This window comes from Nothoprocta perdicaria, unplaced genomic scaffold, assembly GCF_003342845.1.
Source record: "Nothoprocta perdicaria isolate Ctin4 unplaced genomic scaffold, notPer1 scaffold_62, whole genome shotgun sequence".
Lineage (NCBI taxonomy): Eukaryota > Metazoa > Chordata > Aves > Tinamiformes > Tinamidae > Nothoprocta > Nothoprocta perdicaria.
This window is the reverse complement of record NW_020455888.1, coordinates 1859948-1885260: the sequence shown is the minus strand read 5'-3', so window position 1 is coordinate 1885260 and position 25313 is coordinate 1859948. Positions and strand designations below refer to the sequence as shown.

The following is a 25313-nucleotide window of genomic DNA, read 5'->3' as shown; positions in this document are numbered from 1 at the left end:
AGTGCCAGATACTAACAGAAGTTAGTATCTAACTGGGGGCTAAAACCTAGGTGTTGTTTTTCTATATACAATTAAATGAGAACAGCACTTGTCCTTTAATTTCCAGATTTGAGAGAGAACATTCAGCATAGGCGGAAAAGTTGACCACAGAATTCAACACAGCTCCTCCCCATGAATTAAAAAAAAAAAAAAATCTCAATCAAGTAGAGGCAAATATTCAACCAAATATTACTACTGGAAAAACCTCCTTAGGGCTACAGTTGAGTTAGGCTGCTGCTTTCAGGCTGCCTGGATACTCCCCACCAGCCCTTCCCTTCTATGCACTGAAGGCTCAGTTTAAAACACTGGAAGAATTTGTTTTGCAGYGTCTTTCTGTGTATCTGTTAAAACTGGCAAGATGAAAGTCTGCCCTGCGAAGGGCTCCGCGGCTGCCAGGGACAGGGAGCCCCTCTGAGCATCGTCAGAGGGAGACACGGGGCGAGCTCTGCGGGCCGGCTCCCTGCACTGGGCAGGAGCCGCCCAAGGAGATGCACCCAGGCCCCGACCCAAGCGAAAATTTTGAAAGTGGTGCTGAAAATACTCAATAACTTCACAGCATAAGAAAGGGTTACAGAGATCATCAGCATTGCTCCACTCCAAGAAGTGGTATTTTAGAAGTACAGCATTGGATTTGAAAGGGGCTTCCTATCATGGGCAACTTCACAGAATCCCAGGATGGTTGAGGTTGGAAGGGACCTCTAGAGATCACCCAGTCCAACCCSCTGCTCCAGCAGGGACACCCAGAGCACGGGGCACAGGGTGGCAGCCAGGCGGCTTTGGAAGMTCTCCAGAGAAGGAGACTCCACAGCCTCCCTGGGCAGCCTGTKCCAGGGCTCTGGCACCCTCACAGGAAAGAAGTTCCTYCTCACAYGGAGATGGAACTGCCTGGGTTTCAACTTACACCCATTACCCCTTGTCCTGTCACTGGCCACCACTGAGAAGAGCCTGGCCCTGTTCTCCCTACATTCCCCCTTCATATACATATCAATCAGATCCCCTCTCAGCCCTCAGAGCCACAGCATGCAAAATTTCAGGCCATTCCCTCCTCCCTCCACCTGTACCTCCCTGAGGCGTCACACATCCTTACTAATGACAGGGAAGATGAAGAGTTTTCCGAATGGCAGTTAGTGCATAGGGAAGCCATTACTCTCCCTGCCAAGTTAAAATAAGCTTATTATGATCATTGATGCTTTCTGTCCCAATGTTCTCAGCTGAGCAACATGTGTCCTTCTCCCCCTTTTAAAATAAATAAAACTTTAGGTCAAGGTCAAATTCTCAATACAAGCAAGAGCTGGGCCTAGCTCAGGGATCATGGGGCTTGGGTAGTGGCTGGGACCACTGGCAGCAGGATCCGATTTAAGGGCTCACCRAGGAATAGAGAGTAATAGAGAATCAATTCTCATTAGAGATTTCTGAGAGGAAAATAAACAAACAACCAGAAACCAAATGAAAGATTTAGCTGATCACTAATTGAACCGAACAGACCTGGAAAGCTGCCTTTTTTTTTTTTTTTAAACATTCAAAATTTACATTCAAAGCCATTAATTTGTTTTGTGCTCAATTACAATGCTGAAAGCAACATAAAATGCTTTACTCTCCTCAGTTTACAAGAAGGTTTCTTTACTGCTGATACAGCAATACTCTTCACAAAAACAAAAATAACCTTGAAGGTACTAARGACTGGGAGTTCACCTAGAAAAGGGCTGCAGGGTGACACAGGTATTTTAGAATAATTGTTAATTATATTTTTTTCTCAAAAAGCTAAAAATGAGCAAAACTGTTTACACTAAAGCACTACACTTCTGGATTTCAGAATTAGCTTCACAAATTCAGTAAGAATATATTTTACTGTAATTGCTTTAAGCATATTTGTAGATACAAGGCGTCACTACATTGACTTTCAATGCTCATATATTGTTTTACTTTTCCTAAGACAGTCTAAAAGCACAAATTAATTTTGAAAATGAAGAGCTATATTCTTAAAATGCTCCACAAAGGGGAATGTAAAGGCTGCAAAATCTGCACTGAGGTCCAGTTTTGTGCAGTATACACAACCACTGAGGTGTCCAAATGAAAACAAGATCCAATAAAATTTGCCCATCTTCCACATAAAGTATTATTTGCTGTAAAGTAGAATCTGTGGTGCTGAAAACTACTATTAAGAGCACATATTTTATTACTCAGCACACTTAATGAGGAGGCCAGAAGACCCATCAAAAATACACTTTTCTCTTGCAATCGAGAAGACTCATGAGGACAAAGAGAAAAATCTTACTGGAACAGCAGAGAGATGATATTAACTTGCCAGGATTTTCTAGCTGATACTGTTTAAAATACAATAAAAGTGTGTTTAATGCTTAATATAATTTTTTTTGAACTGCTTTGAATGTTATTTGCTAAGGAAAAGTTTCACTTCTGCAGAGATACAAGCACAAAAGCAGGCTACAATAACCTAAAAAAATAACCTGAGAAATATCAGAAAGTGGGAGAWAGATAACAAAAAAGCTCTATGGCAATAGATATAATGCTAAGACCCTCTTGATATAAGTAAAAAATATATTGACAAATGAGGAATGAGAATCAAAAAAAATAGGAATTATTGGAATAAATACATTTTGAATAAAAATTGACAAAAATGCCCAACAAATTCCTACTTTTAAATCATGGGAAGATAAATACGACAAGACAACATCAGATCATCACGCTGCACTGCCTGAAAAGTATACTTCTTTGCATAAAGAACAACACAAGGAATAATTTTTACAGAATTAAGAAGTAACAAGGACATCAGTTTACAGCTGTTCAGTATAAAAATCAATATGAGTAGCTAATTTGCCTTTTTTCCCCCCACAGCAATTCCCCTTGATGATTTTTTTTTTTTTTTTTTGGCAACACTGCAACAGGCTCTGCAAATAACATGGAGAAAAAGATTAAAAAAAGACTGACCACATTGACACCAGAAAGTGGCATGCAAGACAGCTACGTAAACCACAATCCTCCTCTTTTAACTGTCAAAGTCTAGCGTTGCCAACTGGAGTGTTCAACAGAAATAAGGTTGCATACCTGAAATCAAATTCTCTGAGTTCACTGATCAGGTTCACAGTGTTGTGCCTCCTAAAACCTTTAAAAGYAATTGCACTAATCTGGGCCTCATGCTGCAGAGTACCCAACTTCCATCCATTCCCCTGCTTCTCTTGGGAGTCTCCTCTAGGCAGGCAGACGGCCAAGAAACTCTGTGAGGGGATGGAGAAAGGATCCGTGAAGGCAGGCAATTCTCAGAAATCAAGTTATAGGTATGCAATCTTATTTTCCTCGTTTAAATTGCTCCTTCTACTGAGGCCCAGACTAGAAAGCAGCAGCAGTTAACAAATAAAGGAAGGCCAGAGCAACAATTTGCAGAAAGATTTGGCAAAACTGGGGAACTTCAGGTGACTTTTCTCATTTATCTAATMAAAGACTGAAAGAGAAGGTTAGGAAAAGTGCCACAGGCAGGAGTTTTCTTCCTAAATATCACTTTCAGTTCTGTCACAGCACTTCATTTAGTTAAACAATACTTGGTTTTGGCTGAAGAAAAACAGGGGTCCTGTTTTCTGTTTCAAAAGCTATGCCTATTTACAGAAGAAAGTCTTACTAGGTCAAATAAATGATCTAGATAGTCTGCTAGCCTGTGTCAAGGGCACACGTACAAAACTCAGCACAGTGGCCTGCAGTAGCTTCCTGAAAGGATAAGCACCTAGCAAATAAAATGCTGCCAGTTCCAGTGATTTGCASTGTCTTCCAGCTGCCAGTTATTTGCAGCTTACAGGGGTCCTAAACCAGACAGTCTCTTTGCAATTAACTGTCCTCAAAGTTCTTCTCTAGTGTGTTCAYTTTCCCCTTGAAGGCAAGGAAACCTTAAAAATTCCTAACAATTTGCGGCAACATTTCATGCTTTAATTATCTTTCCYTAGTTTTGAACCTGCTACCTGGCTAGCATATCTGCCACCTGCCAGCCAAACTTGCTCAATCATCTTGTTTTCCATGATGATGCTTCTGACACCTCTAATATCCYAGTCATTTTTACAACACCATAAACCCTTCGCCTTCTTTAAGAGCATGAGGAATCCTATTCCACTTTGCTCTTCTTCCTACAGAAGCTGTTGCATGATTCTGATCCTCCCTKTCACCTCTCAGTTTCTGCGTTGTCCTTCTAAGGGTGGGAAGGGGGGCTGCAGATGGCATTCAAGATACAAGTGTGTCAGATTCATTTTTYTTCCATTTTATTGCTTACTATCCTCAATAATTCCCCCCAATCAATTTACTATTTACTGCTCTTCAGCAAGAAGCCAAGAGTCTCCTCAATCTGCTTAACTATAGCCTCAAATCTGTCACTGAATGGTAACAGTCCTGTCAGAGGACATCATTTCATACTTAAAATTGGCATCATGTTTTCCCTCAACTACCCYGTTTTATATTTATGGCACTGAGTTTCTCCTACCATTTTATTGCCAAAAGACCCAGTTTAAGATCATTCTTCAATTTGTCATAACTGGCCTTTGTTTTTAACTAACYCAAATAACCTGGCATTACTCCTGACTGGTCACTATTGTCAGATCACTCTATCTCCAGTGCAGGTAAGCGGATGGGTTAAGCACAACTTTCCTAGCCCATAACCCTRTGGGACTCCACCACTCACCTTTCCTCACTGTGATAACCAACTCTGTACTCTTACCTTCCATTTCTTACCTCCTAACCTAACTATTCTCTTTTATTCCACAGCTGCCTAGTTTCTTTTAGAGTCTCTCATGACAGACTGCTGAAAATCCAAGACTGCATCTGCTGGACCTCCCCTTCACAGAACTTCAAGAGATTAATAGGCATTATTTCTCTTTGCAGAAGCCAAACATATTTTTCTCCTGTAYGACCAACTAATATGTGTTGCCAAGAATTTAATTACAACTATTAATTTATCTTTAACAGACACTAATCTTCTGCATACAATGCTCTGGAGAGGCATAATAAAGTATAATAAAGACTGATTTACACGAAAATTGAAAACTGCAGGTGGGAGATACTCAGAAGAAGAGTCCTGCACAGTAACAGAGACTACCCTGGCAGCAGGGTCCCAGGCTTAACCTACCAAATAAGCTTCCTGTCAAGTTCATTGAATTTAGCATTACATTCTTTGACAAAAATCAAGGTAGGGTTTCCTGTCCAACATGTGACCACCAGAAACAACGGACACTGGTCTGCTCAGCACAAACCCGTTCAGTTCACAAGGAATCTGAAGCCTTTGAACGTATTCACACACTAATGATCCAGGATGCCCTGATCCACCAGACTGCCAATCCACATCAACATTTAAAATGGATTAAATTCACAACTAAGGCCTCTAGTTTCAAAAAGCAGAAGAAAAACATCTTAAGCTTCTAGATCCCTTTACACTGACAGCCTGAAGATGTTTAGGCAACATCTATGCTAATAAAATAAACGAGGCCGGCTCAAAGGTTCCGTTAGTGTCCCCTGCTCATCCCTACTCTAGATCTAACTTCAGATTAGTCCTGCATTGAGCAGGAGCTCAAGCTAGGTGACCTAGCTCAAGCTAGGATTAGTCCTGCATTGAGCAGAAACTCAAGCTAGGTGACCTAGGTGAAAGGTCCTGCCTAAGCCATTCTCTGAGCCCACTGAGCTGTCAGTGTCCTGTAGTGCGGTATTGGCCTATGCCAATAGTTTTGGCCTACTGGCTTCCAGACACCATGGTTTGGGGAACTGCATGGACAGAGAATCTTATCTGACAGCTAGTATTACAGCTTATAACAATTATAGCTGTAGTTACAGCTGTCTTAGAGAGGAAGAATGTTTAGATGTATGGATATGAGCTCTGCTGGGCTGCTTGCATGCAGACTGATTTTGTTTATGAATGTAGATATGGCCATTCTTTTGCAGTTCGAGTAGGGAAAAGCCCTTAAGTGAAGTTATGATATCTGTCTCAAAAGAATATACGTAATACAAAGATGTTTTTTATTCCATCTGTTTCTTTTAACTGGTACTTAACTTTCTTAAAATATTACATGAAACACTGTCTAATTAGTCCTTGTAATACTTTTTAAACCAGGGGAAAAGGATAAAACACGCACCCACACTAAGTGGATGGCACATCTAAACAACCAGCATCATAGTGACAAAGCTTATGTCACACGGGATTTTGGGAATATCTCCAATAAATATTAGGTGTCACCCTGTGACAAACCTGTAATTAGAGTCGCAGAGATTTCAACTCCCGGTCCTGTGTTCAAACTTGAAGATTACCCTGCCAACAGCAATTTTTAATTTTCTATCTCATTTTAATTTTGCAAATTAGTTGTAAGGCACATATGAAAAGTAACCTGTTGGYCTTTAAGATTAACTGTTAGCTTCAGTTGACCTTTTAGCTTATCACAAAAAAATCACACCCAGCAATTTTGCAAAGAAGTGAAGAAGTTGTTCTTTGATACCAGTCAACCTCTGGTATGACAGAACTGATTGGGTAAAAGAGAATTATAAACAGTAACTTCTGACCAGCTGTGTATATGCTGTTTAAGTATTGGAAATAGCTTGCAGAAGTGAAAAAGATAATGTATTTTCCTTACCCCATTTTCGTTTGGTGAAATAAGCATCAGCGCTAGGGTCATTGAAGTGTCTGCTCATCATAGTCTCTCCTCCAGCATGAAAATCATATGCAAACACAAGAGCTTAGAGATAGAAACACGTGACAATTACTAACTTAAAACTTGTTCAGAAAAAGCCTTTCAACACTGTGGGGACCCTCCACTCCCCACTCTCCCTCTCCTTTGCCCCCCAAACAAACAAATAAATAAAACCCAAACTCCCCCTGCACTTACAATGTTCTCCGAATGCTTTAGTGGTAAATACTTCACGCAAGGTTACTATATTTGAGTGCTGAATTTTTTTCCACATGTCAACCAATACCATGCACTTTGTGTTAACGAGACGAAAACCTGACRAAAAACAGAATCTGCAGTTTAAAACGCAAGTTGGTGAGAAGTGCAACTACCAATAAGCCCATATTTAARTAGTTAGAGAGAGCTAATTTAAGAATCTCTTGCTCTCTCTCGTCCCCAGAAAGTAAGTTCAGCAAAGCTTTACACACATAYGTATTTAGGCTTAAATAAAAGCTGCATTTCCATTTAAAAGATGGCAACTCAAATGTTCTCACCATGTATCCTCCGAAGGCAATACGGCAGGTCATCTTTACTATTTACAGCCTTATAGCACGACGTGATGTACCCGAAGTTGCTCGTTTTCTGGATCCGGTTGGGTGGTGGCAGTGGTTCTAAGGGAAAGAGGCTGTGGTAGCTGTCCACTTCCGCAGGAACTGCTACATCCATTTAGGTACAGAAATGTATTAGATCAATTAGGTAGCAATTCTCTCAAGGCAGAGAAGATTAAATCTGATCAATTAGGTAGCATTTCCTATCACAATTTTCCCAAGGCAGAGAAGATTTAATCTACTGAGTTAATATGTCACTTCTTTGCASTGTCTTTTCAATGCATGCAAAGTTAGAATTCATTATTTTTCCTTCAATATCAGCATTGAGGTTTCAGTAATTGCCTTTAGAAGAACAGCTATACCCCCATAAAAAGAAAGAAAAAAGAAAGAAAAACGCAGATTTTTCTCCACTATTCTCATTTGCCTTAAAAGTATATTGTTCACAAATGACATTTTTCTAGCACAGATTCACAAATAAGCATCAGTTTCCACACAGGCTTCCAGAATATCATTTTAAGAACCCTGTTTTCATCACGGAAAGAACAAATATGAAGAGAATTAGTTTGTGTCTTAACTGTTCTTAAGGCACAGAGAGGCAGAGGGAGGGAAAGGGAAAGACAGAAAGACAGGGAGGGACTGAAGGGTTTACAAATCGGATTAAGAGATTACCCTGGGAAGAGATACACTTGTACCTCAAGCAGATTAGTAAATGAAACGATGTTTTAGACTGCATCACCACTGCTATATTAAGACACAGACAGAAGTAAGGGCATTCCACCAAAACAAAAGCAATCTATTCAAACAAAGATGATGGCAATCAACTGTAAATTCTCCAAAAAACTAACCACAATGTACTGTATATATTTCTCTTGTCAAACAAGAGCTAGTACAATGTGTTCTCTGATATCGTATCAATTGGTTCACTTAAACATACTTTGCTAGCTTTATATGTAGCCTTAGAAAAATAAATGCATCCTTTAAAGGAACATCTAATACATGCAAAATAATACAGTGCTTTCACAAGACTACATTCCCTAAATTTTCTTTCCCAATAATTATTTCAGATCATCAAAAAATTCATAATAAATATGTAAAAATACATAAAACAAGAAACAATTTCATATTTATGAAATGCTTTGAAATCCAACATCAMATTATCCTTGGTCCAGGATAAAACCTCTTGTAAAATTGAAAAACAGATTTTTTTTTTTTTTTTTGGCAAGATGTTGTTAGTATTATTGAATATTTTTCTGCAACTGTGCACATGACTATGGCTTATTTTATAGAAAACACTCTYACTTACCAGGAATATCAGCTTGATCGATCTGTGCCATAGTTATTAAGTGTCTGTTGATCAGTTCCTGAAGAACAAATTGGGTCAAATCTTGAACTCTGTGGTTCAGTTACCTTTGATAACAGTATACTGCTTTTGAAAGACAGACTGCTTGTACCACAACAGCTAGTTTATGCAAGAGTCCCACAGGAGGAAAAAATATATATCCATATGTTAGTTGCTAAGTGCTTCTCCTAAATATGTTTTATAAATATTTATTTTTTCCAGATGCAAACAGAGAAATCTTGAAAAAAAAAAGAATTCTAGAATGCATGAACCCTTTCTGCAGAAGAAAGCAGCTGCAGMAGACATGTTACCCAAAGGTAGCATGGGCAGATGCACCCAATGCTATGACAGTTACTTCGGTGGTAGCAGTGGAAGCCCTTCAAGGAGCACTCAGCAACTAACACCTGCACACGCTTTCATTCCGGTGAAAGACTTGAAAACTCAATAGATTTACAGCTTTAAAGCAGTGCTAGGTAAACAAACACACTAAGGGATTACACACATCAAGAATATTTACTTGAACAGGAAACTATGGCATGTAGTTTAGACTGTGGTCACATACGCTCTAACCTGCCCTCAGAGGTACTGTCTGATACAGGACTAGATTTTTAAAGTTCTCCATAAAGAAACCTGACTGCACAGATTGTGCACATTTCTTTTCCACTATTGGTGATTTCCTACTTTTCTCCAAGATATGCATTTTCCTTTTAAATTCTCTATGATTATACCTGTCTGAGTTCATCTGCCATGAAGAAGGAAGGTGCATTTGCCTTGGGCTGCATGTAAGCAACGTGAGGTGCAGCTGGATGGTAGATGTGGTAATTTGGGAATACCTGAGAACAGAGCATTTGAAAAAAGAGTTTAAAACCCTTGAGGATTGGGAAAACACAGAGATCTATTATCCTTTCAATCTGAACTACTGAACTATGAAGTCTTCAAGGCACAGCACAAGTTATGAATTTACTGCCAGATGCATTATATTTTCCTTATGAGATATTCACTACTAACAATTTCAAGTATGTATCTATGTGTATTTATATGTTCTACCATTTTTGTAGGCGCCTTTTTCCCAGCTCTGCTGTAAATTTAGGATTTAGCRTATCAGAAATGAAAATCTGAAGATAATATTTGATGTTTTCTCTACGTATACATAAATATACACACAGACACAAAATGCTTTCTCTACTGCTGTGCAAAAAAATCCAAAACTCTTCACAGGAGAAATAAAGAATACTTGAGAACACTCACATTTCCTTTAATCTTTACATTTTGCTGATCTTAAATATGACTACAAAATAAAAGGGCAAGTATTCACCAGMAACAAAGATTTTCAGAAATTAAGGACATTTTGCAAACAATATTAACCAAATGAGCACTTCAAAACTCTGCCTACTTTTGCATCAAAAGCAAACACACCATTCCGGTGACAGGCGCTGGCGTTGTATCCGTATAGAAGTATGTCGTTCCACCCACCGTTTCCTTCTGGATCACCTGGCCRGTAGACGGAGGCTGGGACACCGCGTTAGCGACGGAAGCAGAGGCACTAGTAGGCACCATATAGTTTGCTGGGTTAGGAGTATGACTTCTTCTTCGGGGAGCAGGAGACGTATGGGGGGTTATTTTGGGGGAATGAAGAGGAGAAGATCCTGCTGACAGCGACATTCCTTGGAGAAACACAAGAAGATATTTTTGGTTAAATGCCTGCCAAATAAAACTACTCCACAGCTTGAAGAAACAGCTTTCACTACACAGTTCAGAACTAAATAACACTGACAGGCTTAATGACTGCTACTTCTTCAGGCAGAGTTAAGGGATGAAGTAGTAAAAGGAAGGGCAACAAATACATTTTTCCCCCAAGTCTTCTCATGGTTAAGAGAAGAAGGGGGCTTGGGCGCTTGTGACCTACCAAAACATGGAAGAACTGGAATGAAGTATGTGGGAGGGGAAACGGGGAGACAAACTAAATGCTGCTGTGTTGAGAAGAGAGTTTAAACTGCATAGAGATAAAATATTAATGACTGCATGATAAGTCGATGTTTGCATAACAGCTGCATGGACAGTTGCTGCACCACGAGTGAAGCTTGCCGAGCTATAACTCACTCAACCTATAACCCAGGTACTACCTTTTACTATAACGTAAACACTGCTTATGAGTGCATGTTGTTAAGAGTAGGATCGGCAATGATTACAGCCTACAAATAAAATTATTAAAATAGTATTTGCTTAAGGGAGGAATTATCTGCTTTCTTCTAGCAGGGAAAAAAAACCATCCTTCAAAATAAATCAATTTGTTATGTAACAATAGGCAACTTCTCAGAATCAACCAGATATTCGTGCTCGGACTTTCCAATTTACCCAACGTGGTTGGACTGACTGATGTTTGCAAAGGGCAATAGAGGCCAGGCAACTGCAGACAACTTCCGAGGCCTGATGTCCGAGTGGAGCCCAGTGGCAACCTGTACCACACAAAAGCTTCCTGGCTGTCAAAATGAGGCTGGTACTTTCATTCAAGAGGTGCTGCAGGCAGATGTTCACAAATGTTAAGCACCAGGCTGTGAGCAGGCCTTCCAAGTTGTTACAGGAAAGAAGTTACTCTTCAGAAAACTCCTGGAATCACTTGAGGYGGATACTAAATATTTAGGGGGGAGGCAGAAATCAGATCAATACAAGGGACAGCATCTTGAATTTAGGAATTGCTCAATTCAGACTGAGATGCAATCAGAAATTTATCAGTTGACCTGAATTTCTTCTTTAAAAGGAGATGAGATACAGCATAAACTGCCAAAGTTGTGTACAGACAGCTGAGAATTCTCTAATTAAACATTCAGTTGTTATTACCCAGATACTTAAATTACTTCCTTTATTCGCTCTGCTTTGTCTTTATAAGCTGATATACAAAGGGAAAATATAGTCACATCTCAGTATTACATAAAAGTATTTATATTTGCATTTCTTCCCTAAAGTAGTCACATACGACCTACACTTACTTTTTCTAAAAAAAAAAGCCACAAAAGCAAATAATAATTTCAATATCAATAGTAAAGTATGTATGTAGAAATATAAAAATAAATGAAATAAATAGAACTCAAGTTTTTGCTTGACAATATTTTAAGTTCTTGGTTGTAGAAGTCCACATTTCATCACACTTATTGGAAAATAACACAGTTTATCAGATTTTAAGTGCAGAAAAATTATTCTGAAGCTACATTATTCTAATAATACTAATAGAAATATATAAGTTAATTTAGTTCCAACGATAAACTTTTCTGGCACCTCTGATGCTTAATACAACACAATTATTTTGTTCGTGAGAAGTAGTTTTCATAAAAGCAAACATAAGGCCATCTTTTGCCATTCTCTCACTGTGCTTCTTCAGTTACTTACTCTTTTAAGCAAAATCTTAATTTTCTTTRCACTATTACATAGTTATATAAACATATATAAGCAATACTGCAGAATAACTTCTTGTTTATTAGTGCATTACATAATTTACTTATTAAAATTTGAATTATGTATTTCTGAATGACTGTTTAATTTTTAAAGGTTTTCCTGAACGGAAAAGTGATGTCTCCTAAAAGCCTGTTTACAAATTAGCTTCAAGACCACATACAAGAATTGCTGTGGTATCATGCTTATACTACCAAAGAAAGGAAAACTTGTCTTCAGATAAATGAGTGACCAAGCAATCATTAAATATTTCAGTTTAGACAGCTATAATTTTACAGAGAGTTTTAATCGCTAAAATTTGAAGATAGCCTACATTAAAATAATCCTAAAACTGAAAAAAACTCTCCTATAATTTGTACCTACAATATTCAAGTGACTCTCTTGATCAAAATAATGGAAAATGTGCTTTAAATATTTCTAAATCAAAACGAGCATCTCACAACCTTGCTAAAATTATTTTAAAATTCAACTGGAAGTTTCTCAGAAAAAAATAACTGCAACTAGCAAATTCTATGGATACACGGGAAATTGCTTGAAATTGTAAGATTTGCTTTAGTTTATTCCTGCCAAAGAATGAAGAGAAATTGTCATATATACAAACCCTCACTGTCTTCTTTTTTTTGATCAATAATGCAAGAAAGAAAAACAAGTTCATTGTAGAGTTGTGCACATCACTCTAATGTCATCCCAGCCTCGGCTAAATTTTAGAAGGCCCCTAAGAGCCTGATGCAGATGATCTGGTAGACAGAATACACAGGTTTCTCATTTGCCAGCATGCATAAGCACGAGACRTGCAAGAACTTTGACTAGAGTTTATTTTTATACTAGAGCAATACACTACAGATTGCAAAAAAATTGCTCCTACTGCTATGGTGGATTCCAACAGAGTGAGGCAGCAAATATCTGAGGTGACAGATCCATTGAGATACCTGCAGTAAATGCTGAACAGAGTGAACAAACAGGTATTGGCCTTTAAAGTCCAAAGACAGACAGGAAAACAAGAAAAAACAAGATCTCATCTAATACTGGGAAACCGATGCAGTGCTACGTAGTTATGGAGGCAGGTAAATCTGGATTCACAAACTAGAGCAGCTCTCACCATCTTCACAGGGTCTTTAATTGCTTAGAGCTTTACTAATATTAACATTTAACTACAACAACATAAAATAAGATTGCTGAATATGAGTAGAACATCTGAAACAAAGAGCAGCTAGAAATCACTGCAGGAAAGAAAACGAGATGAAGTGGTTAAAAACTTTTAGTCCTATTGTATTAGAAGGTGAACATATATTCCCAGTGACCGATGTTGAAGGGAAAAAGTAGCCCCATATTCAGTATTGTCTAACAACATGGTAAATAGGGAGCCACTGATTTAGACAAGCTAACCCAAAACAACAACAAAAAACTGCTTCAGATTGTCCTTCCTGAACCTCATCTCATAGCAAAGGCAGCTTTCAATTCAATTCAATGAATATTTATTCCCTTYATGAAATAATCAAATATCTTGCAAAGTAAGCCACAAGGGGAAAGGCCACTTCAGTTATTCACATTAAAATGCAAATACTTTGCTATGTATGCGTCTCTGGTGAGACAGAAAAAGAGAAAAAAACAGTGTGGGGCTATTTCTGAGCTCATAATTGGACTACTRCATAATTGTGCTGTTCTGATATGATTCTGGTACTTCCTCAACAGCAAAAGAAACTCATCATATTTGGCGAGGTCAGAACAAGCTCTTCACACCGTTTGGGGCTTTAGGCCAGGTAAGTCTCCTCAACCAAAACCACTCATTTCCAGTTTGGGTCATGAGCTCGCAGAACTGGCAATTTTTCCTCACTGTATTTTGGTATTATATTAAAAGCTATGGAGACTGGATGGTGTTTTGAGGTATAAGCACTTTTTGCCATAAAGTACTTAARCAGATAGACATGTAAAAGCAGGGCTAGCCTTCTCCCCCACTGTACCATAATAGAGATGCCAGGTGTGCAAAGACTTGTCTAATACAGTATTTTTATCATTTTTTTCCAATATTTCTGTAGTGCTGCTGATAAGACAAGTGGAACAAGTATTTTCCAGGGCCAGCTACTTAAAAATATTAGATGTCAAAATGTTTTTGATTTATACCTATCATTAGTGAAATCTCCAAAACTAAAGCTATGAAAGAACTATTTTTGTTTTATTTTTCTGTTCTCAAGAAGGCAATCAAAGGATTTTTTGGACCCATCCTTTACCTATTTTGTAAAGGAGAAATTAAACTCCTTCAATATTTCCTTATTAGTTCCAAAAAAATCATTTCCTTCAGTACCCTGTAAGCAAACTTTGTCCTTCAAATACATACATTTTTACATACTTACTGAAAGTTATTCTCCAGTAGAKTACGTATTATTTAACTGGAAGCAGACTCACGTTTATAGAAAAGAAAATATTTTGCATACAAATACTTAACATTTGTTTTCATTTTGAATTCTCTTCAGTTTAACTAACAACTTTGTAACACACTCCTCCAAAAACAATTTTTAATTATGATTCCACAACACGTGTAGTTCTTTATGCTGTTATAGTGTATGACTTAGATGAAGTTTTCCCACAGATAAATACTCCTCACTTAAGAGTCTAGTCTTTCAGAAAGATGTTTAACAAACATTTAAATGTGTTATTTATGAAATATCCTTAGATTTAGAAGATACTGCAATCAATTGAGGGAGGAAATCATGTCAGAGCACCTGGCACAGAACCTCCCTCTGAAGTACATTCACTACACTAGATACACAGGAGAGCAAGGAAACAAGCTGCATTTTTCTGAGTTCACTCTGGTGAATACTCCCCCATCCCCTCTCCACAAACAAACAAGATTATTTGAACCTAGATTATTTGGCAGCTGTACTTCTAGGTCCTCCAATTTTTAAGTACGTCTTTCATCAATAGTGTAACTTATCCTTTCAACRTATTACTTACAGATAGTAAAGAAATTGGACCGTGAAGGATCCCTCTGAGACCCCACTGGACACTTTCCAAAAGTGGATCATTATATTGTATTCTATTTAATCCTTTTTACACTTTTCAATCCGGGTGACAAGGCTGAGAGGCATATAAACACAACAGTTTTCCAATAAGACTGTACAGCACGACATGGCACGAATAAGACACARTATTGCATCATGTTAACTTGCTCAGCAGAAGCATCCAGCGCTTTCCTAGCCTGTTCCTGAAATTCTAACACTGTGCTAGAGAAGTGCTGGGTTCATTAGTGATGACATTGAGACATATCCCTTGTTTCTGGAAAGTCTGAAGGTCGGTTTAATTGAYAGTAAATGCCAAAAGTCACTTAAAACCCCCCAAAATTTACAAAATTTGCCTTTTTTTTTTTTTAAAGTCTTATGGCCGGTACACAATTTTAATTCATCACAAGACGCTATGTAGGAACATTTTTAAGGCATCTAGGATGCGTAACATCCAGATCTGCATATCTTACAATTACTTCAGTTATATACATAAAAAGTTAACTTAATTCTAATATTGGTTAAGTTTGTAATTCCAGAAGAGGCGTGAACAYCTTGTGCTTTTTAAGCCTAAAAAGGTCTTGTCACTCGAATTTTAAGACTSCATGGAACACATTTAAATAAGAATTATAAACATAATAATTCACAATCAGTTTTAAAAGTGAGATTACCTGATACGATAGACACAGTGACAAATAATAAATATTTTGCAAAACAAAAGATTTTGCGATAAGTTTATCTTCTTTCTTGTTTTTTTTTTAATATATGCTTATTAGCACTGAAAGTAATTGCATAGCCCAGAAATAAATCAAGGGACCAGACAAATGTACTGTAATCAGAGCACAGAGCCCATTTGTTTCAGAATGCAGTTCAGTTCTGGACCACAGCTAGTTTAAATCTACTTCACACCCTTCTGTAGCAAGGGCAGCACAAAGTACAGTAAACAGGTATTAAATTCAACACCTYTTTTACCCCAAGTATCAGGGTAAGTCAGCTTCAGACAACCTCARTGCTCAGGCTGAACAGATTTCATGGCCTGCTGTGTCATTTCCATACTGTGGAGAATAAAATGCAAGTTATTGCACTTTCATATTCTTGAAGAGCTTCTTAAAACTCAGAATTAAAGTGGGAGGTGTCTAGATTTATACCTGAGTAACGTGATCCTTAGCTCTACAGGGTTAGGTTTAATGTAACTGGAAATTAAGAGCAGTTGACTGCAAATCCTTATTCTCCACTTACCTGGTGCTAGCCCAGCAGTAGCGGGACTTCCCATGGAGGGGTGGGAGAAKAGGGCTTGAGAGAAGGCAGACATGTTTGACTGGGACACGTTGCTCATCCTGGAGCTTGATCCACCCTTAGGAATAAACTCACTCGCAGTAGGATTTGGGGTCTGTTTAAAAACAAATATACATTAAATGTTTATGTGCGAAAATAGGGACAATACCTACTTGGGAGAAACTATTTCCTAGGCAAGTCTATTGCGGGCAAGRGGAATAATTTTAGGCTGTGTACGGCTGTTCACAAGAGCTGATGTGCACAAACAAGTATCTCTACATCTGAAAGTGTTAGCAAGCTTTCCACATGAAGAGCTGAGGCAAGAATTACAGGCAAATTACAAAAGGCTTCTCAACCATCTACACCATTATACTGACATTTGGGGAAAGGATCTGACAGGGAAGAAGCCTCAACACTGCTGCACAGGCCTTGGTATGCGGTTCTGGAGAAGTCATTCTAAACTACGTAGCAGTTTCAAAGCAGCAAAAAGCATCTCTCCTAACAACAGGTCATCTCTGCTTCTATTTCTTCTATTTCAGATAAGCCTTTTTTTTCTTTTTTCTTTTCTTTTTTTTTTTTTGAGGTTAGTTTCTGCCTTAATGAGATACTCTATCTACACAGAACTTGCAATTGCAAGTTTTAATTTGAGACTGCAGGCACAAATAGCAGCAAAGTGACTATCGAATCTCTACCAGTACATAAAAATGTATATCACAGCTGACTTTGTATTTCTGTTAAAGCCTGTGCAAAGATTTTTTCTTTTCTATAGAAAAAGAAAATCCTATTTGGAGCTCAAAGAGCAAACAGCTAATTAAGGGACAGCCAGTTGCAGGAGACATTAGCAGAAGAAAAGTGAAATTATGGCAAGAAATAAAGCTGATCAGTTTCTGTACACACTAACGAGCAGCTTGAAGATTATGTATTCATTCTTTATTAAGTTGGCTCAAGAGAACCTCTCAAAACTGTGTAAACAAAAGATGTAAAATGAAAAGCTAATAACAAAACTTTGAATAGGCTACTCAGGTAATCCAGGATGTTTTTAAAGCAAATCATTTTGGATCACTTTGGCTACAACTATTAGTTAAATTACATACACTTCCACAAATATGAACAAAGCAATATGCTAAATTAGTCTCACGAGAAAAAAAAAGATATAAAATACTAATATAGACAGTGAAGGAAATGTATTTGAAAAGTGCTCTTTTCCCCTATCGATCTGTTTTTAACATTTTTATTTGGAAACTTTGGTCAGATATCATTAGTGTACTTCAAAGTACTAGGAAGCAAAGACGACTAGAAAAGCTGTAAAGTTAGAGAAAATTACAAAATTAGTTGTTAAAAAGCAAATAAACCTATCATATAGCCTGTAACAGATCAATAGAGGAACACTAGGTTTCACCTTAAACCATGCAGTAAGTTTTAATATTACTATAGCACAGATTATTCACTCTATATGTGCATATCTGAATGTTAAAGAATAGTAATAACTAAATATGCAGRYTGATGAATTAAAACACTTAGACTTATATGGTTTAAAAGTTTATAAGGATACCAAAATGATTTAAACATATTTAGTTAAGGAAAACTTGCTGAAGTTACACAAAGGCAGCAAAATAAATAGGAAGTGGCATTACAGACTTAACAAGCTACTACACACCTTTAAACTCAAAAGGGAACACTTTGAATCTATCCAAATTTTAGGTAGATAAATTGTAAGAGAGAATGTGCTTTTCTGGCTAAAATCTGCAACGATCGGCCAGAGCAAAGGCAAAGAATGTGTAAAATCCTCCTAAAACCACAACATTTTAAACAAAATACGAGATCTAAGTTTTTCACCCTTAAAATGTAGCCAACCACAGATGTATTGCATCTAAAAATGGGGTCAAGTGGGACATAAGAGCAGGTGACATCCAAAAGAAACCTGGAAGCAGCAGCYGTAAAGACAGACCTGCTTCTGCAAGGTGTCAGGCTGAAGACATTCCCTAAACCCGACCCACACCACGTTGGCTAGCTACATCTCACCTTGGTGGTTGATTCCATCAGAACAGGACTGTGTTTAAACCCTAAAACATTCTGCACGCGTTAACAGAGCAGCTGGGGTCTCACTCACTATCAGTCATTATTTTAACACAAAATTGCTCACACCGGTTTTGCTGCTTCACGTTCTCCAAGTTAAAGAGCTTATCTTAGAAAAGTACTAAAGGAGTTTGCGCTTCTGCTCTYGAGTTGGGAAAGGTAAATTAGGTTACGAGGCCAAAGGGATTGCAGTTTACATTCATTTTTATATCACARTTCTGACAGGATCAGAATCTAAATGGTTAAGACTGTGAATCCTCTCTATGCAACTTGGATATAGGCACTTTTTATGGGCAAATAGGTCTGATTTGTATAACTAGTTACTCTATTATAAAAGCTTGGTTAGTTCTCTGTGACATTGCAAACATGAAGTTGTAACCAAAGGTCTTCCTCATTTGCCAAAAAATATTTAAAATTTAGTTCCAATTCCAAGAAGATTCTTCTCAACATTGAAACTGTTTTCAAAAATCAAAGCTATATCTCATCTCCCATTCTCCTGTTAGAACAAACTAAGCAAAGCAATTTTAAAAAACCAAAGATTTAATAATTTATGTTTAAAAAAATCACCTACTTTATCAAAAAAAATGAGGTTTATGCTGTAGGGAACATACTACGTAAAGTTACAGTTCTTAGAACATCTTCAAAACTATTTTAATTTGAACCAAAATATTTTTCTGCACATGCTTCTTTTGTTACAAATAATATAAAGCATATCCCAAGCATATCCACACCTTGCAGATTCTTCCCACCTAAAGTAAGYGAGGRAATTAAATATATATATTTATATAAACTTATTTATAAATTAAGTTTATAAATAAACTTAAAGAACTTATATAAATAAATATAAGTTCTTTTAATGCTGCTCTTCTCACAGCTCTTCAAGTATTGCAGACAACATATTCTGTACTCACGTATTCTGCGAGTATATAAATACACCAAAATTTGTAAGTCAGGCTTTAAACATCTAATGTTTCTCCAAAAAGAGATKTTTCTAGTCCTAAAAAATATCCTTTTACTATGACAAAACTATAGGTTTTAGCTCTCACTTAAATTTCAGTTGGTGGTAAACTTGTTTCAAACTGCACCATTTTGGTGTTCTGTGTAGAAACTTATCAAGCTCTCTAAAAAGAAATTCAGTAAAAATATTTTCCTCATCTCCCTTACATTACATGAGACCGAAAAACCATTTCAGATTAAATCTTTAAAAAAACACATTCAAACATTAGAAATTAAAAGAAAGGAGACAGAATGAGCAATGCAATCCTGTGAGGTTAAAAAGTGAAGTAGTGAATGACGCTCTTAAAACCCAAACAAAAATCAAAAAGCCAGCTGCCACCACCACTATCTACACTAGTCAAATTAGAGAGTGTTTTCAGTTTCACATTATTTCTAGAAATCTTTAGAGAGGCAAATACATMATGATTTCAAAGGATTTTAATTAATATGTTTTAAACAAACAAGCCCAGCTCTGTCAGCTATGCTATTTTTTACTGAAAAGCAAAGACTAAAATAAAGCAGCTTCAAATACATGCTCTGAGCCTGGCAAATTTGAATCTCATCCCCCTTCCAGTATATTCTGAAAACTAGATCACTCAAACTAAACCAGTGGGAGAAAAACTCCCCCATAGGCACTAGCTGAATTAATATCTGCATCAAGCATTCTTAATCAGAACGATCCCATGAGGAAATTTCTCTCCACAACGCTTTATCTTCAGGTTCTTTACATCTGAACTCTTTTAGAACCACAAGAACCTCCTTTTACTCAGTTTTACTGTAAAACTTCCAAACCAAACCCATTCTGCCCATTCAAATTTATACAAACAATAACAAAACAACATAGTTTGGGACTCCTATATGCAAGACAACACGAAGTATGTCAGGAAGCACATCCAAATTCGGATTCAATTCCCACCTCAATTCAAACATGATATAGATAAAAACAAAACCACAAAAGGCCCAAGAAGTAGGAGGAACTACAARAGGGTTCTATGGCATCAATAAGCACAAGGCTCATCGGCCTGGTGACCTCCATGCTATGAAACATATGTACAACAAATCCGTTGTCAGCAGAATCACAGACTGGTTGAGGTTGGAAGGGACCTGTAGAGATCASCCAGTCCAACCCCCTGCTCCAGCAGGGACACCCAGAGCACGGGGCACAGGGTGGCAGCCAGGCGGCTTTGGAAGATCCCCAGAGAAGGAGACTCCACAGCCTCCCCGGGCAGCCTCTTCCAGGGCTCTGTCACCCTCATAGGAAAGAAGTTCTTCCTCACATGCAGATGGAACTGCCTGGGTTTCAACTTATACTCATTTCCCCTTGTCCTGTCACTGACCACCCTGGAGAAGAGCTTGGCCCCCTCCTCCCTACATTCCCCCTTCATGAACTGATACATGTTAATTAGATCCCCTCTCAGCCTTCTCTTCTCCAAACTAAGCAGGCCCAACTCACTCAGTCTCTCCTCATATGAAAGATGCTTCAGTCCCTTAAYCATCTTTGTTGCTCTCTGCTGTACYCCCTCCAGAAGCTCCACATCCCTCTTATACTGGGGAGCCCAGAACTGCACACATTACTCCGCACCACAGAAARAATTAAAATGTCTTAAAAGATAAATGCTCAGTGCCCCGGTATCTTTGTGAATGAAACCTCAACATGCCTGAAGCGCCGAAGCATCCTGTAGCAGAGATAAGGAGTCAAAACACAGAAGGCCGGCAGCATTTGGGAGGCCAYGCCAGGAGCTCACAGCAGTCCTGTGGAAAGAGCCTTTTCTCATTTACTCTCAGGTAAGGATCTCCCCACACAAGCAGTGACAAAGCCACATCCTCCCTGTCTTGTGGCTATAATACTCCTTATTTGTATTAGGTCTAGTTACACACGTTCTACCAAATCCAGCTACCTAAAGGCTATTTCATTTCCTTTCATAAGGATGTCCTCACGTACTTACCATGCTAAACACTGGAAAGAAGCCTTTTTGTCTTCTTTTTATGTTCTCCTTCACCTCCAAGTTCATGCTCATCTGTTCTGACATCCCAAATTGCATGATCCTATAATGGTCCCAGAAAGCCACCGCTGCACTATCCCCAAGCCAGCTCTCTGCCAGGCTGTTTCAATTATCCGGTGTCGTTCTCGGAACGTCTTGGATTCATCCAAAAACAAGCGGTCAGATGTGCCACCTAACGAAGCTCACGTGGCACAAAGGCCACGAGSCACCTCTGTGTCCGAGTCGGGTTCYTCCGTCACCGTGACGGCCGAGGAGGCCACATTCCGGGATACCACATTCCCAGATGTCTGAGCAGCCCCTGAGGTGCTGGAGGGCGCCCAGGGCTTCCCAAGGAATCTCTCCCACTCCTGGGTTTGTCCTAAGGGTTTCCTCATCCCGATGGTGKGACAACTACCCCACAGTGGGTACCCACTACCACCACAACCGCTATGTATTTCACCTGAAAATCAGCTTTAGGAGCTGCACTGCTCTAATGCACTTCGGAAGAATAATAAGCAAATTCATTAGAACTGGGTAAAATTTGTTGGCCAGAGATTTTCTTTGCTCAGAAAAAAACTATTAGCAAAGTTTCATTAAGTTTGGCAAAAGTGAACTTGTAAAGACTATGCATTCTATATTTCTTTTGCATTTCTTTTTCAGTTTTTAGAAATTGAGTAGTTTTTTTCCAAATCCATCTTTCTGGTAAAAAAAAAAAGAAAAAAGTTTACCGGTAATTTTTTTCATCAAATAAAACAAATTTCAGCAATTATTTATGGTTCTCCAGAGCTTACCTATAAAGTTAATTTTGTATTTACCCCTGTAATTTTAAGAACCACCAATATATTGTACCTATGGTGCCGTAGTAGCCCAGTATGTTTCCAAATATGGAGTGGGACATATAATTGAAGTAAAAAGCTTTTTTTTTTTTTTTCTTCTGTTTAAGTGTAAACACAAAACAGAATTCACTCTGCTTTATACAGCTCTGGGGTAATTGTACAAGATTGACAATATAGATTGACAGATATGGTTAAAAATTAGTAACYACGAGAGATAAACAGTTATATTGGTTTATAAGAAATCTCATGAGTTACCTTGTTTCATCATAGTTGTTTTAAAACCATTAAAGGACGGTGCTTAAGGCTGCATCATGAAATGCAGTGTTTTCCCACAGTGGTAAATCACYAATCTAGAAGACTGGGCATTCAAATAAACACATGAACACCTATAGAAAGAGCTAAAGGCAACATTACAAACCGTTAGCAATTGTGAAATGCTTTCTCGTCTTCAAAGAAAGGGAGAAAATGCCCTCAAACAAAGGTGTTTCCATCATAACGAAACTGTTCTACTTACTATWGCTTAGTACTCATCAACAGGCTAAATTTAGTTAGTAAAATCTATATTCACACCTGCAAATCATCCCTAAACTGCCCGTTTTTCAAAAAAAGTAGTCAACGTTATCTATAGACCGCACACCTAAATAGAAAAACACAAAGTCAATCTGAAATCCTAGTATCAAACTACACATTTTTAAATAGGTTCATATACCAAACTTCCCCAAAAACTAGAGCCGCTTTTTGTCCTTTTACAATTAGCAGTTTTAGCAGGAACTTAGAAGTATGCAAAGATTTACAGTGGTCAGAATGAAGTTGTCCAACTAAAATTCACTCTCACCTATACAGAGCTTCACAGGCCCTCATCAKCTGACCTACAGCCTGGTTTTTAGCCTGTCTTTGCTCATCCTTGTCCAACTCCACTCTTTCACTGCAATCCCTCTGTCTTTTCTTCAAATGAGCTTCCTATCTCTCAAAATCCTTTCTGATCTTTCTTTCCTAACAGGTATGCATACATACACTTTTTTAAAATCCCCTGTTTTCATGGAAACTACATAATTACACTGTATAAAAAAACTACATAAAACCTACGATTTTGCAACTAAACTGCATAACTGAAATTCTGGCACAATAAAAGAGTTTGCAGTTGTAAGAAGTATTTTTTTGCCATGCAAAGGCCACACTTTTTGCAGCAGATCCCAAAGCCATGGCCACCTCTGCTTCAGGAAGCCTCAAGCTCTCTTTTGCCCCAATTCTCACACAAATTTGGAGGGCACAGCTACTGAGAAGATAACTGCTCCTAGACAGAAACTCCAGGTCTCAGGCTATGACAACAATGATGGACATGAGAATAAACAGGGCTTCTCCTGCCCTTCAGAATCCACCTTAGTTCTGAACACTAATTCCCTAATTTCTCTCTTCTCAGAGCAACTATCTACCAGTTAAGTTTTGCACTCCCACAGATACAACCGCAGTTGAAGCCTTTTTCACTTGAGAGAACTTCACAAACTCCAGCTATTCCTCTGCAACCTGCCTGCTCTACCAGCATTTCCTTCCTTTTCCTTCCCCTTATTCCCCACCAGCRGTTTTGTTGCCACCTCAGCAGCCCAAGGAATGAACAAACTTCAGCCTCTACACAGCATAGCAGCCGTGTCTGCATCTTATTGCCTATGGCATCAGCTCCAACTAGAGAGATGTGCAAACGTTCAGTAATTCAAAGCTCCCACAGGCAGGGGCTTCTCTCTGCTCTTTAGATGGAGAAATTAAGTGAACTGAATGAAAGCTTCAGAGTGGCATGACTTTAGTTGTAAGGATATCACTGATTTACCCATTTCTATCACTTCTAAAATGTCAAAATGAGGAATAAAACAAAAACAGCACATAAACATATAATAACAATAGTACCAGCACTGTAGTTACAACCATTATTATAATATCCATCTAAACCCTATCTTAAGGAATATATAGCTTGAATTCCATTGAGTGAGTTGCTCTCATTATCATTCTTAGAATAACCTCCTATTTTGGTATGAGATTTGCTCGGGTTCAGCTGCATCTCTCCTCCTTGGGAGTCAAAAGGAAATTCAGAAACAAGACAGTAAAGTAACACCCACATGCACATGTGCCCGCAAGTTTTCAGTGTAGGAGTTGAGAAATGTAAACCATTTCAACATAAAAAATGAAGAAATTGCACTTTCTGATTGTGACTGTTACATTTTCAAATTCCCTGCTAAAGGGAACTTTTGCATTGGATGTCAATCATTTCAGTAAAGATCACTGGCTGTGCCCATAGAAACCTCCCCWACAGGAAAATTAACATAAGAGGTTGTTTTTCTTTGCTTTTAAAATACAATATTGTTGCTTCTCCTCCACAGATTGTAACATAGATCATAACATAACATGGCAGAGTGGTGGTTGAAGAGGATAAATCATATCTCAGAGCCACTCTTCTTCAGGGACACTATGCCTGTTTCAACATATATTTGATCCGACTTCAACCCATACTTGGAGAAACTACTTCTAACATTTTCCAAAATTTTAAATAAAGCATCCAAAATACTGAAAAAGAGACCAGTAAAAGGAAAAAAAAATTACCTGTAAATTGTTGTCTGTGACTCTGTTCCACCAAACCATATTGAGGGGCACCCCTGTTTTACACCTGTCAGCCAGACAGCCGATAGGGTTCTTGGATTTTCTTGTTTTTGATCCCACCGGAACTATCCTCTCATCCAGCATCCCCAGTCGATACTTCCTGGGCTACAAAAAAGAAAGGAGAGAAACCAGGCCACTCCTAACAACCCTCAGCTACAGCTACACCAGATATTAGGTGCTACACTGTGATACGATTTCTGGATTGGTGGAATAGGAAACAATTTGCAAGTAAAATTTATCTGAGACTGTTTCCTTTCAATCCTGACTATTTGCTGGTAATAACAATACTTAGAAATAAAATTTAAAAAACCTTCAGGTACTACTACTTAGTTGTTTGCAAAATTTTGCAACACAAGTCAGCCACTGAAATTGTATTTACTTTTTCATTTTTTTTGAATCCTGTGAAAATGAAAAGTAGCTTCAAAAAAAAAA

General features: G+C 38.1%; 1 protein-coding gene across 2 annotated transcripts in view; it reads right to left on the bottom strand.

The window, feature by feature from the left end:
* The window catches only part of PAN3 (poly(A) specific ribonuclease subunit PAN3), a 71893-nt gene that overhangs the window by 17567 nt on the left and 29013 nt on the right, over window positions 1-25313 (bottom strand). Inside the window, exons 6-13 of one of the 2 annotated variants that reach the window (XM_026049792.1) lie at window positions 24825-24986; window positions 16310-16460; window positions 10044-10291; window positions 9356-9460; window positions 8592-8649; window positions 7235-7396; window positions 6900-7016; window positions 6648-6749 (exon numbers count right to left, since the gene is read on the bottom strand). In XM_026049792.1, the coding sequence (XP_025905577.1) occupies window positions 6648-6749; window positions 6900-7016; window positions 7235-7396; window positions 8592-8649; window positions 9356-9460; window positions 10044-10291; window positions 16310-16460; window positions 24825-24986 (1105 nt within the window). The remainder of the gene's footprint in view (window positions 1-6647; window positions 6750-6899; window positions 7017-7234; window positions 7397-8591; window positions 8650-9355; window positions 9461-10043; window positions 10292-16309; window positions 16461-24824; window positions 24987-25313) is intronic. The other variant, XM_026049793.1, reaches the window with a different exon arrangement.